This window comes from Myotis lucifugus, unplaced genomic scaffold (assembly GCF_000147115.1).
Source record: "Myotis lucifugus unplaced genomic scaffold, Myoluc2.0 scaffold_59, whole genome shotgun sequence".
Classification (NCBI taxonomy): domain Eukaryota; kingdom Metazoa; phylum Chordata; class Mammalia; order Chiroptera; family Vespertilionidae; genus Myotis; species Myotis lucifugus.
The window spans coordinates 4,301,888-4,319,059 of record NW_005871107.1 but is presented as its reverse complement, the minus strand read 5'-3'; the positions used below and the strand labels follow the sequence as shown (position 1 = coordinate 4,319,059).

The 17,172-nt window shown below is 39.7% G+C and overlaps 1 protein-coding gene across 1 annotated transcript in view; it reads right to left on the bottom strand.

Moving 5' to 3' along the window:
* KCNQ5 (potassium voltage-gated channel subfamily Q member 5) overlaps window positions 1–17,172 on the bottom strand; it is a 179,524-nt gene that overhangs the window by 95,009 nt on the left and 67,343 nt on the right. The window contains exons 4-5 of the mRNA XM_023754310.1: window positions 11,165–11,340; window positions 10,769–10,894 (exon numbers count right to left, since the gene is read on the bottom strand). Coding sequence (XP_023610078.1) covers window positions 10,769–10,894; window positions 11,165–11,340 — 302 coding nt within the window. The remainder of the gene's footprint in view (window positions 1–10,768; window positions 10,895–11,164; window positions 11,341–17,172) is intronic.

Here is a 17,172-nt window from a genome sequence, read left to right as displayed (position 1 = left end):
CTGCCTCTAACTCGGAAGAATGAGACATGGCCAAGTGATGACGTGCTCAGTGTTGCTTTCTGAGTAGAGGAATGCCTGCTCTCTCATTCCCAGAGGGTTGCCCTCAGTCTCACAGGGTGTTTTGTGCGGGAGAAGAGAGTGTTGTGAACTCTGAGAGCAGCACCCTGGAGTCCCTCTGGGGGCAGCAAAGACTCTGCCCACCTTCTCTGCACTCTGGTTCAGATTTCTGGATGATCGCGTCTCATCACGTGCAGGAGACTGGAATGACCAGCAGCTTGGCCACAGCAACTTCCTCCACTCCGATTTCAAAGTCACTCCAATTTCAACATCTCTCGGGTGTTGCTTGGTTGAAAACACAGGGGCCTTTTATTGCCAGGCTAGGTTTGAGAGGGATCTGCCAACAGAGTGGCAGTTTGTCTCTCTCTGAGCCAGGGAGGGGGTTGGTGAGGGGTTTCCTGGGCATATCATTTCACTTCCTGTGGCTAAAAGGGGACCACTGAGCTTTCTGATGTGAATGGAGAGATAGCAGCAGACATGAAATTAGGACATTTCTAAGATCGACATACAATAAAAATATGTGAGCCTTCTCAATAAATTCATGCTGGCCCGTCCATTCCATGTAGCTGCTGTCTCTCTAAGGCAATGCCTGGCTGCATTCGGTAAAACCATCCTCAGATGAGGCTTGCATAGGTATTCACTGATTTTCTGGACTTTCAGGTCAAGCTGTCCTGGAAGTACAAGTGCGTCTCCTTGGGACAGTACAACTACATTATGTTTCTTATCCTAGCACTTGGAAGGCTCTGCTAATGGTTATCAGCGTGTCCTCTGCCCATGGACTGGACAGCAGAGGCCCCTTTGATGCTTATTCTCCTATCCTTATGCCGAACAATAGACCCATGTCTGTCTCCCCGAAAACTTGTGAATCTGTCAGCGGCTGGACGCAGTAATGATTCCTTTCATGTGGATCTAAAGTCAGAGGAAGGTGGGCTTGCACAGGACCCCGAAGGCACCAGCTCTTCAGGGAGCTCCTGGAACAGCAGCTTGTTTCAAGGGAAACTTGGGAGGCGGCATACGTGAACTTCAGGGGATTGCAGAAAATCACACTTGGAGGAAATCCACTATATTGGGCATAATTCCATTTTTGATCTACTTCCAGGGTTTATAAGAGATATGCTAGCTAACATATGCTAGATAGATTACATTTCAAAGATTTATTTCTGTATTTATTTATGCACTTATTATTGATTCCTACTCACTGACATTTTGTTTTCTTTTCCAGTTATTTATTTAGCATAGGTTTGCCGTGGGAATTATAATAAATTCGCTAGCCAATGCCACACAGGATAATGTTTCTTAATAAGCTAAATAAAGAAATAACATACTCCAAACAAATGACAGATTAATCACATTATTGTTCCAGGCAAGGGGAGATGATAGAAATAAATTCCAACTTTTAATAGTGGTATATCTTTTTATACACTGCTCACTGACTTTTGTTGTTGTTGTTAATCCTCATGGGAGGATATATTTTCCATTGATTTTTAGAGAGAATGGAAGAGAGAGGGAGGGAGGGGGTAGAGAGAGAGAGAGACTGACTCATGGACTGGCTCCCTCATTTGCCCCAACCAGGGCTGGGGATTGGACCTGCAACCCTTTGGTGGGCAGGCTGGCACTCTAACCACTGAACAGCCAGGGCTGCTCATTGACTTTTGACCATGGTGCTTACAGTATCATTAGAAATGGTCATGAAAATTTTGAATTTACTTTTAAAAATTAAAAGATACATTTAAAACATTTCCAGTATCTTCTTAGTGCAGTTTCAGTCAGAGTAATACTTTGATTAAGTGAGAGGAGGCCATTCACCAACCAGCCTGTATGGCCTGAGGTGAGGCTGGCAGATGTGTCCTCAGGCTGTGCCTGATGGGACAGCTGGGGGCCTGAGAGGAAGCGACGTCAGCCCCTGCTCCATCCCGTCAGCCTCAGGAAGGCTGGCAGTCCGTGCTGCCCCCCCAGGTGGACCATTTACGTGAAGGTGACTTGGCAGGTAGGAAGAGCTCAGATAAATGTTTGCCCTCATATTCCATATGCTCAACTGCAGTCACCCAGGTGAGAAAGGATATTTTCTGAAAAATCTGTGGGTTGCAAATATTGGCATAAAGGTGTATTTGCATTAGCAAAGCCTGAGGTGCATTGGGAGTACTTAGTGTGTTTAGCAATCAAGAATTCTTCCTTAGGAATAACACTACAAAATAAATGCAAATTCTGATTTTAAAAAATGGGATGGCATAAGCTATGGCCAGATTATAATTTAGACATCAGTTAGGCTAGTTGTTTGTTTGTTTTTTAAATAGCAGAATTAATTCCAGACCATGAGTTATAAATCCTTTCTTCTTTCCTTCAAGCAACAAATCAACAAAAATTTATTGGTCTGATTTGGAAGATACAATTAAGAATACTAGTTTATAGCTAATTCATTCATGTGAGCAAGTTAAGAATATACTAGTTGTAGATTTTCATAGCACAGTATAATTTCTCCACAAGGGGGTCCTTTAAGGGAGGATGATTATCAATGGCAGTTTGTTGACAATTTTTCTCCCCTCCGCTCTCCTCTCCTCTCCTCTCCTCCCCAACCCTCCCATCCTCTCCTTTTTCTCCTTCCCCTTTCCTCATTTCCTTGGGTCACCTCCTGAGTACCTGGATTCAGGTAGTGGGTACACAGAACCTGTGCAGTTAATTTTGAAATTTGGTCACCTTGAACTAGTAGATCGGAAAGGCTTTCAATCTTTAAACATCAGAAGCTCCTGTGGTGGTGGCATCGTATAATTTGGGTTCTGCTGCGGCAGGTAGCTCAGGGCATTAGCATTCTATATTTTCCTACCAGGCTTGTGGTCAAATATGTAATAACAGGAGTGACTAACATTTGTCCAGTGCTCGATAAAGCACATTTACATGCCCCGATTTAACACACACAGCAACTTCATGTTTGGGTAACATCATAAAAGCCATTTTATGGAGATATTAAATGATTGCTTAGTATCACACCTTCACTAAATCATAACGATGGGACTGGAACCCAGGTCTCCTGACTATTACTTTGTCATTTTCTATATAGCATGTGCTCAATAGTTATGGAATAATACTGAGCAAAAGTGTCCAGAGCCATGTGTGAGATGACATTAGAAAAGGAACAGAGTTCTCAGGAAAGACTTCTCCAAAGAGGCTTATGACCAATGTACTTCATAAGTGCATGCCATTAGGTAGGCCTGGGACTTGTCGATGCTCCTAACAGCCAGGGTGCTCTGGTGGGTAGTGGCTGGGGTATGTATGTTTCAGTATTTACTCGGTGGTTAGCAATATTCTTGAATAGTTAGAACTGGTGTGTTGGTTATCTCACGGCCAAGTAAGGCTTTGATACCATCAGGAATGCATTGGTGGTAGGAAACTTTTGTTAACTTTTATTTAATGTACCAGCACTGAGTCAGAAAACAACAGCTCATAAAAGTTGCAGAAAACACTTTGTCCTGGGAAACCCAATATAAGGAGGGTTGATTCTCAGAATTATAACTGGTATTAACAAGGGCAAAGGTATTTTTGTTCATTCCACAAATCTGTACCATTTCTTATTCTTAGATTTTGTAGGTGGTACGACCTGTTGAGTACACAGTATACTATATTATACACAGAGCCTTCCATATTGTTTGCTTTGAGACAGATTGTTACGATATTGAGCATGTATTATAGGACTAACTCTGGCTGATATTGAATTCTTCTACATGCCTAAAGTAATAATTTCAAGGTGGAGGTTATATTCAAATGCTACTCAAGAGTATATTTATACTACATGCTACTGTACTTATTTTATTAAAAAAAACCACCCCAAACAGTATCTTCATCATAGGAATAGCAGTAAATAGAAAGAGGATCAGCTGGTCTTTACCAGGTTATTACAAGAAAAAATTACTTCAGGAAAACCTGATCTTAAGTTATTTCAGAACAAATCTAAAGCAAATCAAGAGGAGAAAAATAATAACAGGAAAAAAGATAATAAATAATAACTGCAATAAAAACTGTTATAAATTTATTTCAGGATAAATCTACAGTAACTAAAGAGAAAGAAAATAACAGGAAATAACATTAAATGGAGCTCTGCCCAGCAATCAGAAGCTCCTTCTTCCAGGAGCTGGCACTATCTCAGCCACTAGGTTACTTCACTCACCCCTCCTCCGCTTCCTTTGTCATCAACACCCTTCAGTTGCCACTTCAGAGCCCAGAACATCTTTCTGTCTCAACCCCCAACCCCAGCTTCTTTGCTTAAGCTCTGGGTCCGCCATGAAGCATATAGCTTTGTTTGTTCCTTTGGTTATAAAGGTGCTAACGTCCAGGACAGCAATGTTCAGGGGTCCTCAAACTACGGCCCGCGGGCCACATGCAAATACAAATATTGTATTTGTTCCCGTTTTGTTTTTTTACTTCAAAATAAGATATGTGCAGTGTGCATAGGAATTTGTTCATAGTTTTTTTTAAAACTATAGTCTGGCCCTCCAACGGTCTGAGGGACAGTGAACTGGCCCCCTGTTTAAAAAGTTTGAGGACCCCTGGTAAATCAACAGTAGTGACCATTTTTGACTGGGAACTTGCTGTGCTGTTAGTATTGGGCTCTTTTTTTATTGGTTATCCCATTTACTTAATGAGCTAATAAGTATCATTGTTCACTAGCACAGAATTGTTTTCAGAGAACAAACTTCTTTGAATTTCTGTTGGCTTTAAGCAGTGCTGATCACGCCATTGTATTTCTCTAAAAGTTGCTCTTGGAAATAGCTCTCAGCATCTTCTTAATGAAAGAAGTTTAGTAGCTGATATTTAGAATTCACTGGGATACTGTTACCCTGGGCCACAAATTGCATGTTGATATTTAATGTTGATACTTTGGGCTTTTTTAATAAAGGAAATTTCCTTTTTCCCCCCCAGCAAGCCTAGAAACACTTACTTAGAAACACTCCATTCAAGACGCGTTCATTTCCCTATTTATTCTGGATTCTTCCATAGTTAACAAGGTGTCTGTTATGTGCAACGCAGACAATTTTAACTAAAAAGTATCCAGCTATATGTTCCTTAATGTCTTGATTAACACATAATGGAAAGTATAGTATTCTAAATTTATTTTTATTTTACACTGAAGATGTACATATTCTTATAATGAATAGTAATAATAAGCCCACTGTTTGCTTATTATTTTAGGCTTTAGACAATTTCATTAATGAGTCAGTTAATATCAACAAACCACTGTGAACCAAAAAGGCCATTTTACTTCTATAAACTTAATGTCTTAGAAGATTTTTATTCTTATATTCAAGACTAGATTTTTTTCTCGAAAAAAAAAAAAGAGAGACATATTCAGCCATTCAAGAAGCCTGTTAAGTACAGGTTAAACTTCAGTCAAAATAACACTATTGAAATGCAAATTGATGAAAATATGTTGCTCCCCTCACCTTCCCCAAAGTCACCAATATGATCTTTGAAAATCTGCTGCTCAGATTATTCTGGCAAAAGAAGCAAGCTGTTGACTAAGTGAGAGATATAGTAAGAGTTTCCCACACACTATTTAACACAATACAACAATTCCTATCTATACTAATAATAGAGGAATATGCAAATTGTCCAGGAAGCTGTCACAGTAATGACCGAACAGCAGGCTGTGTGGGACGACCAGGCTGGCAGGGGGGCAGTTGGGGGTGACCAGGTCGGCAGGGGGTGGTCAATTTGGGATGACCAGGCTGGCAGGAGGGGCAGTTAGGGGCGACCAGGCTGGTGGTGGGGCAGTTGCCGGCGACCAGGCCGGCAGGGGGCGGGCAGTTGGGGGCAACCAGGCTGGCAGGGGGGGGCAGTTAGAGGCGATCAGGTTGGCAGGCAGAGACGGTTAGGGGATCGGGCCTAAACCGGCAGCCAGACATTCCTCGAGAGGTCCCAGATTGGAGAGAGTGCAGGTTAAGCTGAGGGGACCCCTCCCATGCACGAATTTCATGCACCGGGCCTCTAGTGTTATAATAAAAGCCTAAGCGACCGTTACAGTGGAATGATCAGAATGACTGGTCACTATGATGCGCACTGACCACCAGGGGGGCATCCGCTCAACACAGGAGCTGCCCCCTGGTGGTCAGTGTGCTCCCAGAGGGGAGCGCTGCTCAGCCAGAAGCTGGGCTCACAGCTGGTGAGCGCAGCGGCGGTGGCAGGAGCCTCTCCTGCCTCCATGGCAGCACTAAGTAGCAGCAAGCAGGCAGGCAGTAAGGAGAGAGGTCCCGGACTGCGAGAGGGCACAGGCCAGGCTGAGAGATCCCCGCCCCCCCCAGAGTGCACGAATTTCGTGCATTGGGCCTCTAGTTAGTAATAAGGGGGAAAGGAAGACCAATGGAAAAAGGGGACAGAGCTGCCAGGCTGAACTCCCCAACAAGGGCATCCCAATGAGAAGAGGAGCACCCGAGTGCCTTGGGAGTTTAAATAGTTAGAATTATCACAGAGAAGCAAACACTAAGCTTAAATTCAAGTCATTGCTTTGAAGGCTGGGTTTATAAATTCTCTTCCCCTCATTAACTGGAAAAGTCTTTGTTATCTCAGTTTACACAATTTATCCCACCATGAGTCATAGATTTTCATTCGCTCTCTACATACAGGGGTGGGCAAAGTAGGTTTACAGTTGTGAGCATGTGAAACAGTTTATTCTTGTATTAATTATTTATTAATTATTGTATTATTTTCCATAAGAACACCTGTAAACCTACTTTTGCCCACCCCTGAATAAGAAGTGTTTGAAGAATGTCAGATGACTTCTCTCTTTTGGGGTTTCTATTTTCCTCCTTTCTAAATGACCATTATTGCTGGTGGGCGTGGGAGGAAGTGGTGTTGGAAACAAATTAGTACAATGGAATGCTTTGTTGTCAATGGTGCAATCTTGTAGACATTTATTCTGATAATTTAAAAGATCTTAATCTATAGGTGAATACATTTTTGATTCTTACTCATTTTATTGCTGCTATACAATCAACAAAAATACCAAGTTCTGCTTAATATAAGCCCTGACAAATTTCCTTTGTCCTTGACAAAAGTTCTGGTTCCTGGTGATGTGGTTTTGGGGAACAATGCAACAACTGGTAATAAACCTATGCTCCACAAAGTTAAAACAAACAACTTGCCAATGTTTAAATCACAGTTTAAGAAAATGATTTAGTTTTATTTTGGCAACAATCTAGCCAAAGTTATAAGAGAACTTAACGTTGTTAGACCAAAGAGATGGAGAGACTCTTTAAATAAACAATTATAAATGCTGTATATTTTCACATAATACTCTGTTGGAATGTCTTAAGGAATAAAATAAAAAGGATATAGTTTATGAATTGAATAAAGCACTTCTTTATCCTGTGACATTCTTATTAATGGAACATGTTTCAATGACTATTTTTTATTTTATTTTATTCATTTATTTATTTTTCCTTTTAGGCAGTACATTTATTAAATGCATAGCAATATCAACATATTTGCAAACACTGAACTTGATAACCTTTTTCTTTTTTTTTTTATATATTTTATTGAATTTTTACAGAGAGGAAGGGAGAGAGATAGAGAGTTAGAAACATCGATCAGCTGCTTCCTGAAAATCTCCTACTGGAGATGTGCCCGCAACCCAGGTACATGCCCTTGACCGGAATTGAACCTGGGGCCTTTCAGTCCGCAGGCCGATGCTCTATCCACTGAGCCAAACCGGTTTCGGCGATAACCTTTTTCTGACTCAGATCTAGTTAATGTCAATAGTTTCATAGAAAGAGGGCCTTGGGAGTTAGTGTTGCCCTGGCCATTACTAGTTATAAAATATAAGGCAATAAGTCGCGTTGGCCTTACATTCCTCAATAGGCGATAAGATTATGTGACCTCTAAGGCCTTTCCTAGTCAATGACTGTTTTTTAAATTCTTTACAATGCAGGGAAATCTTGCTTCAATGGAAAACCATGCATTGTTTAGAGTACCCCTTCCAGGTTATTGAATTGTGATTTTATGGGGCTCTGTACCTTGCATGGCCTTTGAGTTATTTTACAGCTCTGCAGATTGTAGATAATTGGTAGCAATGCAAAATAATTCTTGTCTATAGACATGGAAATAAATTATGTCTAGTGGTAGTTTAATTGACTTCCCTCTCACACTGTTCAAAGAAGCCAGATTTGCCTTTATTTGTACATTCATTTAAGAGGACATACAGATGGCCAATAGACATATGAAAAACATGCTTAACATCACTAATCATGAGACAGATGCAAATTAAAATCACAATGAGATATCATCTCACACCTGCCAGAATGGTTACCATCAATAAATCAACAAACAACAAGTGCTGGCAAGGATGTGGAGCAAAGAGCACTGTGGTGCACTGTTGGTGGGAATGCAAAGTGGTGCAGCCACTGTGGAAAACAGTAGGAAGGTTCCTCAAAAAATTAAAAATGGAACTGCCTTTTGATCCAATAATCCCACTCTAGGGATATATCCTAAGAATCCTGAAACACCAATTCAAAAGAATATATGCACCTCTATGTTCATAGCAGCATTATTTACAATGGCCAAGATATAGAAACAACCCAAGTGCCCATCAGAAGATGAGTGAATAAAAAAGCTGTGAGACAGATACACAATGGGATACTATGCAGCTGTAACAAAGAAGGAACTCTTACCTTTTGTGACAGCATGTCACAGGTGAGGGACTGGATGAAAGAAACTGAAGGGAGCAGCCAAAGCACATATATTCATAACCCATAGATTCCCACTTCCACCCAGCCCCTACCACCCCTTCCCTCTAGCCATCACCACACTGCAGACAACAGTGTGGTGATGGCCAGAGGGAAGGGGTGGTGGGGGCTAGGTGGAAGTGGGTAAGGGGGAAAATGGGGACGTCTGCAATAAAAATAATTTAAAAAATTTGAAATTTGTATTGAATTTATTAGGCTAACATTGGTTAACAAAATTATATAGATTTCAGGTGTACAATACTGTAATATATCATCTGTATATTGCATCATGTGTTCACCATCCCAAGTCAGGAATCCTTCCATCACCATTTATCCCTCCTTTAGCCTCTTCTACCTCCCTCCAACCCCTTTCCCTCTGGTAATCACCGTACTGTTGTCTGTGTATAATTTTTGTTTTGTCTTGTTTATCCCTTTGACAGGGGCAGACACAGAACGTTGGGGAACCAGCTAGAATTGTAAGAAATATTAATCATGCTCTGTTAACCGGGATTGTTTTATTCTGATTAAAGAAGGCACATTCTAACCTGGCTGGCAGTTACCCACATGGGACACGGGAGCTCACCTAAAAATGCAGCCCATCCTCCGCATTTGGAGCTGCCTATTACCATGGGAAGATGAACAAATTTGCCGCAGAATCAACAGCTCTTTGAAGACCCCCTCCCCCAGCCTTTGCATATCACTAAGCCCTTTGAAGAACCCCTGCCCTTTTGCATCCCTTTGAAGATCCCCAGCTCTCTGCTTATCTGTTAACTGCCCATGTGGCACACCTTCTGGTTACTTCCCCATGTAATCTTTTGTCCTTTTACCCTATATAAGCAGCTGGCTTATGGTGGGGTGCAGAGCAGACTTTTTTTGGATGACCTGCTGCTCTCCCATATTGCTGGCAGTATTGGAATAAACACTCATAATGTTTCAACCCTGTCTCTGCTTAATTGGCTCAAGTAGTGACAGGCAGCACAGACCCATTGATTGTCTGGTTACACCTTCACCTTTTTCACCCAGTCCCCTAAACCATTCCCCTCAGACAGCAGTTAGTCTGTTTTCTGTATCTATAAGTCTGTTTCTATTTTGTTTGTTAGTTTATTTTGTTCATTAGATTCCACATATAATTGAAATCATATTGTACTTGACTTTCTCTGACTGGCCTATTTCACTTAGCATAATACTTTCTAGGTCCATCCATGCTGTCACAAAAGGTAAGAGTTCCTTATTTATTATGGCCACATAATATTCCATTGTGTAAATGTACCTCAGCTTTTTGCACCTTCATTCCTGATCTTGATATGTTTCTGTTCTTTAGGTAGTCCTTCGAACTGCTTTTGACATCTTAATGGTGCCATCATTAATACTAGTACTTACTTAAATGATTAAAAAATCAGTTAAAATATTTAGCACATGTTTATTTTCTTTCTGTATGAGAGTCATGATTACTTTGATTTGGTTAAAACTAGCCATTAGTAAAAATATAAAGGGAAAGTAGGTTTTTGAATGGAAAGTTTTGAAATTAGGTGTTTATAATCTCTGATCTCACAGATGGTTACCAATCTTCTTTTTCACTTTTTGTGCCATAATTTCACCTTTATAACTTTTGTTCAGCTACCATTCCTTTACTCTTTACATCATTTTGATGAATGACAAACCAATGTAGCACTTGGTAATTTAAATCTGTGCTCCATAAAGCTAAACCAAACAAATGAGCTTATAAACATTTTAATCACAGTTAAAATTGATATGCTTTTAATTTGGCAACAATCTAGCACTCAAGAATTATGACTAATGATTTTTAAGAGAAGTTAACTTTGCTGAGCCAAAGGGGGGGGGGACTCTTTAGACAATTATAAGTACAGTATATTTTCACATAACTCTCTTTTGGGAGTTAATATTTAATTGAAAATTTTCATCAGAATCATTACACTACACTGTATTCAAAGGGGAAAAAATTTCACAACATCTAATAAATAAAAACAGATTTTTATACTTACTGTGCCCCACCACAGAGCATCTGCATATGTAGAAAACTCTTTGTTGGCATCCTTTTCCACCAGGTAGACAAGAAAAGATGAAAAAATAAGAACCAAAAATCCTATGTACCAAGCTGTGATTAATTCCTAGGTAAAAAAGGAATGAAAGATTTTTAGAAGGGAAAACAATCTTTGAAAAAGGAAAACAAATCTATCTATGCATGATTCCATTCATTTGACTACTTCTTGGATACTTAATGATGATTTTTAAACAATCCATTATATACTGTGTCTCTAAATTACTTTGGCCAAATTCTGAAATGACTAAGTTCGCTAATGACAAGCTTATCAAATATTTCAGCAACCAATGCAAGAGTTTAAAAAATCTTGTTCTATGAGTCAGTAAGTGAATCTTACCTTGCTGTGAGCATAAACCACAGAACCTAGTAATTTCCAAGTGCCTCCCCTTCGGTCCATGCGCACCATACGGAGGATCTGTAGGAAACGGAGACTTCTGAGTGCGGACGTGGCAAAAATATTACCCTGAGTTTTTGCAGAAACAACTGCTATTGAAGCGATAAGAACAATGGTATCTGAAAGAAACAGGTTGAAACAGCCATAAGAAGCACGACAAGGCATTTTTAGTTCCAAAAAAACAACATTTCAGAAAGGTTCACTCGGACCTGTTTGAGGTACAAATAACCAGATCTCGAACCCCAGCACGGCATAGCGCTACTTGGGCTCTGCGATGCCTGGACAGCGAGAAGGCAGAGAACAGGACTATCCATCCTCGTAGTTCTGGCCCATCACCATCCCATGCTCTACCTATGCAGTTTTGAACCACTTACTACTTAACCCTCAGCAAATTGGCAATGGCTTTCAGAAAGTCTGGGGTTCCCGGGAGCCTTGAAGCTGTGGACAGCTTTCCCCAACATCCCTGGTTTCCTCAGCATCCCTGCGGGGCAGGAAGGAGCTTGCTCCTCAGCCTTCACACCTCGGCTTCCTGGTTGATGCCACAGAGGCATCATAGTCTGTCCAGCCATGAAAGAGCCACTTGGGACAATCATGTCTCTTGCTTACTTTTAAAAAAAATATATTTTTATTGATTTCAGAGAGGAAGAGAGAGATAGAAACATCACTGATGAGGGAGAATCACGGATCGGCTGCCTCCTGCTCACCCCACACTGGGGATCCAGCCTGCAACCCAGGCGTGTGCCCTGACGGAGAATCGAACTGTGATCTCCTGGTTCATTGGTTGATGCTCAACCACTGAGCCATGCTGGCTGGGCTCTCTTGTTTTCTTGACAAAGAAGCTTGTAGCTCCTTTGGGAAAAAAATTTCCTTATGTTGTGGAGTCTGCAGCATTATTTTGTTTAACAAAGGCCTCAACTAAGCGGAATACTCTAAGCTCTCTGCATAAAGTACTCTTGATATCTGGTCAGCCAATTATGTGCAAGTTTGGAAACACAAATCAGATAACATTACATTTGTTACAATAGAGTATGTGATTATACACACTGTGCGTTGCATGGGAATAAATATTTAATTTTTGACATATTGGCATTTGGACTAAAAAAATCCTCCCTAGTGTAAGCTAAAAACAGGAAAAAAATGCAGCTAATGAAAGCGTGGAAAAGATAAAAGAGGACTTAATCGCTCTAAGGGTAAATATCTGGATGATGGAAAGTAGGCTTTGAAGTGGAAGACGTGAAGTGAGGACGAATGGCCTCCTATGACAATTTAAAAATAAGTTAGCTTGACCTTAACATCCTCAAATAAACTTTCCTTCCTGCTTCAAGTGGACTGTCCATGACTGGGCATCCACACTCCAAGAGGAGTTTCACTTCGAGGGGCGCTGCATTTATAATGTTTCTGTGATCCTTAGGATTAACTGCTGGATGCATGTGAGCCCCTCATTCAGCTCAGTCCTCCCTGCACATAGGAAGCCCTGGTCTGGACTGAGAAGATCTTCTGAGTCATTCTCCTGGTGCCCTTTTGGGCCAGGACTTTGAGAGGGAGAGAGGGTAAGTAGATGGCAGTACAAAGGTCAGCAGGAAGGTTTCATTTCCCCAGTCAGATCTGAATGCTCTGTGGCTCTATGCGTAAGGACATAGAGAGCCACACGTGCATCCTTGAGTTGCTGCTCTCTGCAGCTGTTGAAAATGAGAAGGAATTAAATGTGTTGACACAAACACCAAAGACATTATATAAGTGAATAAAAGCCAGTTACAAAGCAGTATGTGATTTTATTTTAATAAATACATATATAACTAGGAAAAACATATGAGAACATACACAGATTATTACCATGAATTATCTCTAGGAATAAAGAGTCCAAGTTCGAATAAATAGTTTTCTTGCTTTCTAAGTTATTAATTTCTCTAATGTTGAAATTTTATTCATTTGTTTAAAAAATATTATAGTAATCAATGAAAAGGTTTAAAAATATTGTTCTATAACTCAGAAAGCACATCTTACTTTACTGTTAGCATAAATTTATTTTTAAAAAATGTATTAATTTTAATGTTGGAATTTTATAACAATGACTGTTTTTTGAAATCAGGAAGAAAACTTCAAAGAAAGAGTTAAGTGTGAAAAGATCTCGGTTTTCATCATTTTAAGGGATTGACTCCTGAGACAAGCAGTTTACAAAGAGATAGTCTTTATATGGCCCTGCTGGATATATGTTAGCCTTTATTTTTCATTGTAATCCTGCTTCCTCCCAAGAGTACAAAGGAAATAAAAATGTACAATACTCCCATTGACTGTGCTAAAATATTAGAAATAAGTAAATGACTAATAAGGGTACAGAAAACATAGCACTTAAAACTTACCATGTGCCTGCCCTTTCTTCAAATCGAAGTGTTTTCAAATGTTATATTATTGAATACGCATAACAACCATGCTGGTTAAGTATTCTATAGATCCCATTGTACAGATGAAAAGGTGAGGCATACATTGTATGAGTTTTAAAAAAATCAGCCATAGCTCTGTTAGACTAAAGCATAGAACGTATACTATGAAGTTAATTCATTAGAGAAAACCTAGAAAAGTGAAAGGAACACCGCTGGCTTGAGACAATTTAAGAAGTTATGCACACAGTGATTCATAATCTAAATGTTTGAAGTCACAAAATATGCAAAGGTAACTAAAAACTTAATTTAATACCCTCATTGAAATTCAGATCAGAAGAGAATGTCAGAGATTAGCAAAATGAAATCATAAATGAGCAACCAAATGGCAAACAATGAATGTAGTCATAAAAATGTTTCTGGTTGGATTGCAGTCATCTGCTGGAATTTTGCTGTCAGTACCACCTAGAATATTTTCTAGGCTCATATTTTAGAAGTTAAAAGTAATCTTTACTTTTATTTATGTAATTGTTACTTTTATAGTACATTACTTTATAGAATGGAGGTTCCACAAGGTTGGATACTTGTATTCCAAGTGCCTAGAACAGTGACTGAAATATGGTAGGTATTAAACAAGTATTTATAAAATGAACTTAGATTAATAAACACCTAAAGGTAGCTTGAGCCTTATTCTCTTATCACATCAGTGGCTTAATAACTGAAAGTATCAATCTAAAATACTCTTAGGTTAGTCGATGATCACTTCAATATCTATCACTGAATTCAAATGCAATATAATAGTTCATAGCTATTACCATTAAAGTTTATTAAAGACAAATCTCACTAAGATTTACTTTTTGTAAAATTGGGTAGGGGAAGTCCTTAAAGATGGCAACATAGGAGGCTCTTGAACTCTCCTCCTCCCACAGGAACACTGAATGGACAGCCATACAGGGAATAATTCTCTTTGAAGGAAATCCTGAAACTAGCTGAGGGACTCCAACACATCAGTTGAATGAGAAAATACCCACACTGAAATCACTAGGAAAGGCTGAGACACATCCTATATAATAAAGAAGTAATATGCAAATTAACCCTCACCCCCTCCCAAATAGTTTGCCTACGACCAGCCTGCCAGGGAGCCTGCCCAGGGGGGGGGGGGGGGGCGGGGAGGGGCTGGCAGTTAGGGGCGACCAGGCAGGCAGGTAAGTGATTAGGAGCCAGTGGTCCAGGATTGTGAGAGGGATGTCCAACTGCCAGTTTAGGCCCAATCCCCAGATTGGAGAGGGTGCAGACTGGGCTGAGGGGATCCCCCCCCTCCCCCGTGCATGAATTTTGTGCACCAGGCCTCTAGTTCTTGTCACAAACCCCATTCCCAGCCTAATGCCACACAATTGGGAGAGAACCATCACCTCCCAGCTTCTCCCTGAGCATCTAAGGGTTTGGATCCCACATCTAATACCCCAACTTTTAAGACTCCCACTTGAGAGACAGGCTCCCAAAACACCTATCTCTGAAAACCAGTGGCACTTGCATCCATGAGACCCACAAGACTATAGCAAACAAAGAAGCAGTTATTAATGGATATGAGTGCTAGCTGTGGCTGTCCCGCAGGGCTCAGTGCAGAGGAAGTAGGCAGAAATGCTCACTTCCCAGTCTTTCCCTGAAAGGATTCTATTTGCATACTTCAATTCTGCCTGAGGGTCAGGCTTCTAAATTAGTAAGCATTTAGGGGCTGGCTGCAATCCTTCTTGGAGACCAGGGAAGCTGGTGGACACCTCCTTTCCCTCTCTCTCTAGCCCTATCCAAGTTGCCAGAGTCTCCCTGGAAGAATCTAGTATACACACCTGGCGCCTCAGCTCTTCAACCCCTTCCACCCCCCAAAAAGAAGAAGACAGAACACTTCTACTAATTTTACAAGGCCAGAATTACCCTGGTACCAACACTAAAGACACCACAAGAAAATAAAATTATGTACTCCCGATGAACATAGATGTAAAAATTCTCAATAAAATCTTAGCAAACTGAATTCAATAGTACATTAAAAGGATCAGACACAGCTATCAAATGGGACTTACTCCAGGGATGCAAGGATGGTTCAATACCTGCAAATCAATGTGATATACAACATTAACAAAACAATGATAAAAATCATATAATCTCAGTAGATGGCAAAAAAAACTTTGACACAATTCAACATACTTTCATGATGAACATTGTCAACAAAACAGCTTTAGAGGGAACATAACTCAACATAATAAAGGCCATATATAACACACTAATAGCTAACATCATACTTAATGGCGAAAAACTAAAAGCTTTCCCTCTAAGGTCAAGAATAAGATAAGAATGCCCACTCTCACTAAGTTTATTCAATATAGTATAAAAATCTTAGCTAGAGCAATTAGGAAAGATAAATAAATAAAAGGCACCCAAACCAGAAAGGAAAAAGTAAAATTATTACCTTTTGCAGATGGCATGATATTATATATGGAAAACCCTAAAGACCACCAAAAATGGTTGGAACTAATAAATGAATTAAGTAGAGTAATTCTTTATGTACAAATACCAATATATAGAAATCAGCTGCATTTCTATACACTAACAATAATGTCAGAAAGAGAAATTAAGAAAAAAGTGGATTTACAATAGCATAAAAAAAATCCTTAGGAATAACTTAGACCAAGGAAGGAAAGGATCTGTTCAGTGAAAACTATATGACATTTGATGAAATAAATTGAAAAAGATACAAATAAATGGAAAGATACTTCATGCTCATGAATTGAAAAAATTAATATTATTAATATGTCCATGTAATCCCTATCAATATTCAAATGGTATTTTTCACAGAAATAGAACAATCCTAAGTTTATATGGAACCACAAAAGACCTCAAGTAGTCAAAAAAAATATTGAGAAAACAAAACAAAACAAAATAAAACTAGAAGCATCACACTTTCTGGTTTCAAATTGTATTACAAAGCTAAATACAAAGCTATAGTAATCAAAACAGTATTGACATAAAAACAGGCACATAGATCAATCAAATAGAATAGAGATGCCAGAAATGAAATCATACATATATGGTTAATTAATTAATGATAGACAAGTCAAAATATATATAATGGGGAAAGAATAGTCTCTTTAATAAACGGCATTGGGAAAACTGGACAGCTACATACAAAAGAATAAAAATGGACCACTATCTTACACCACACACAAAAATCAACTCAAAATAGACTAAAAACTGTAACACCTGAAACCATAAAACTCCTAGAAAAAGACATAGGTGGTGAGCTCCTTTAATATGGGTCATGGCAATAATTTTTTTGATTTGACAACACAAAGGTGACAAAAGCAAAATAAGTAAGTGGGACTACATCTAACTGAAAATCTTCTCTACAGCAAAGAATGCCAATCTCTCTATATAAATCATATTAGGCTCTATATAAAAGCCTAAGCGATCGTTAAGATGGAACGACCAGTCGACCAGTTGCTATGACCCGCACTGACCACCAGGGTGCAGATGCTCAATGCAGGAGCTGCCCTTTGGTGGTCAGTGCACTCCCACAGC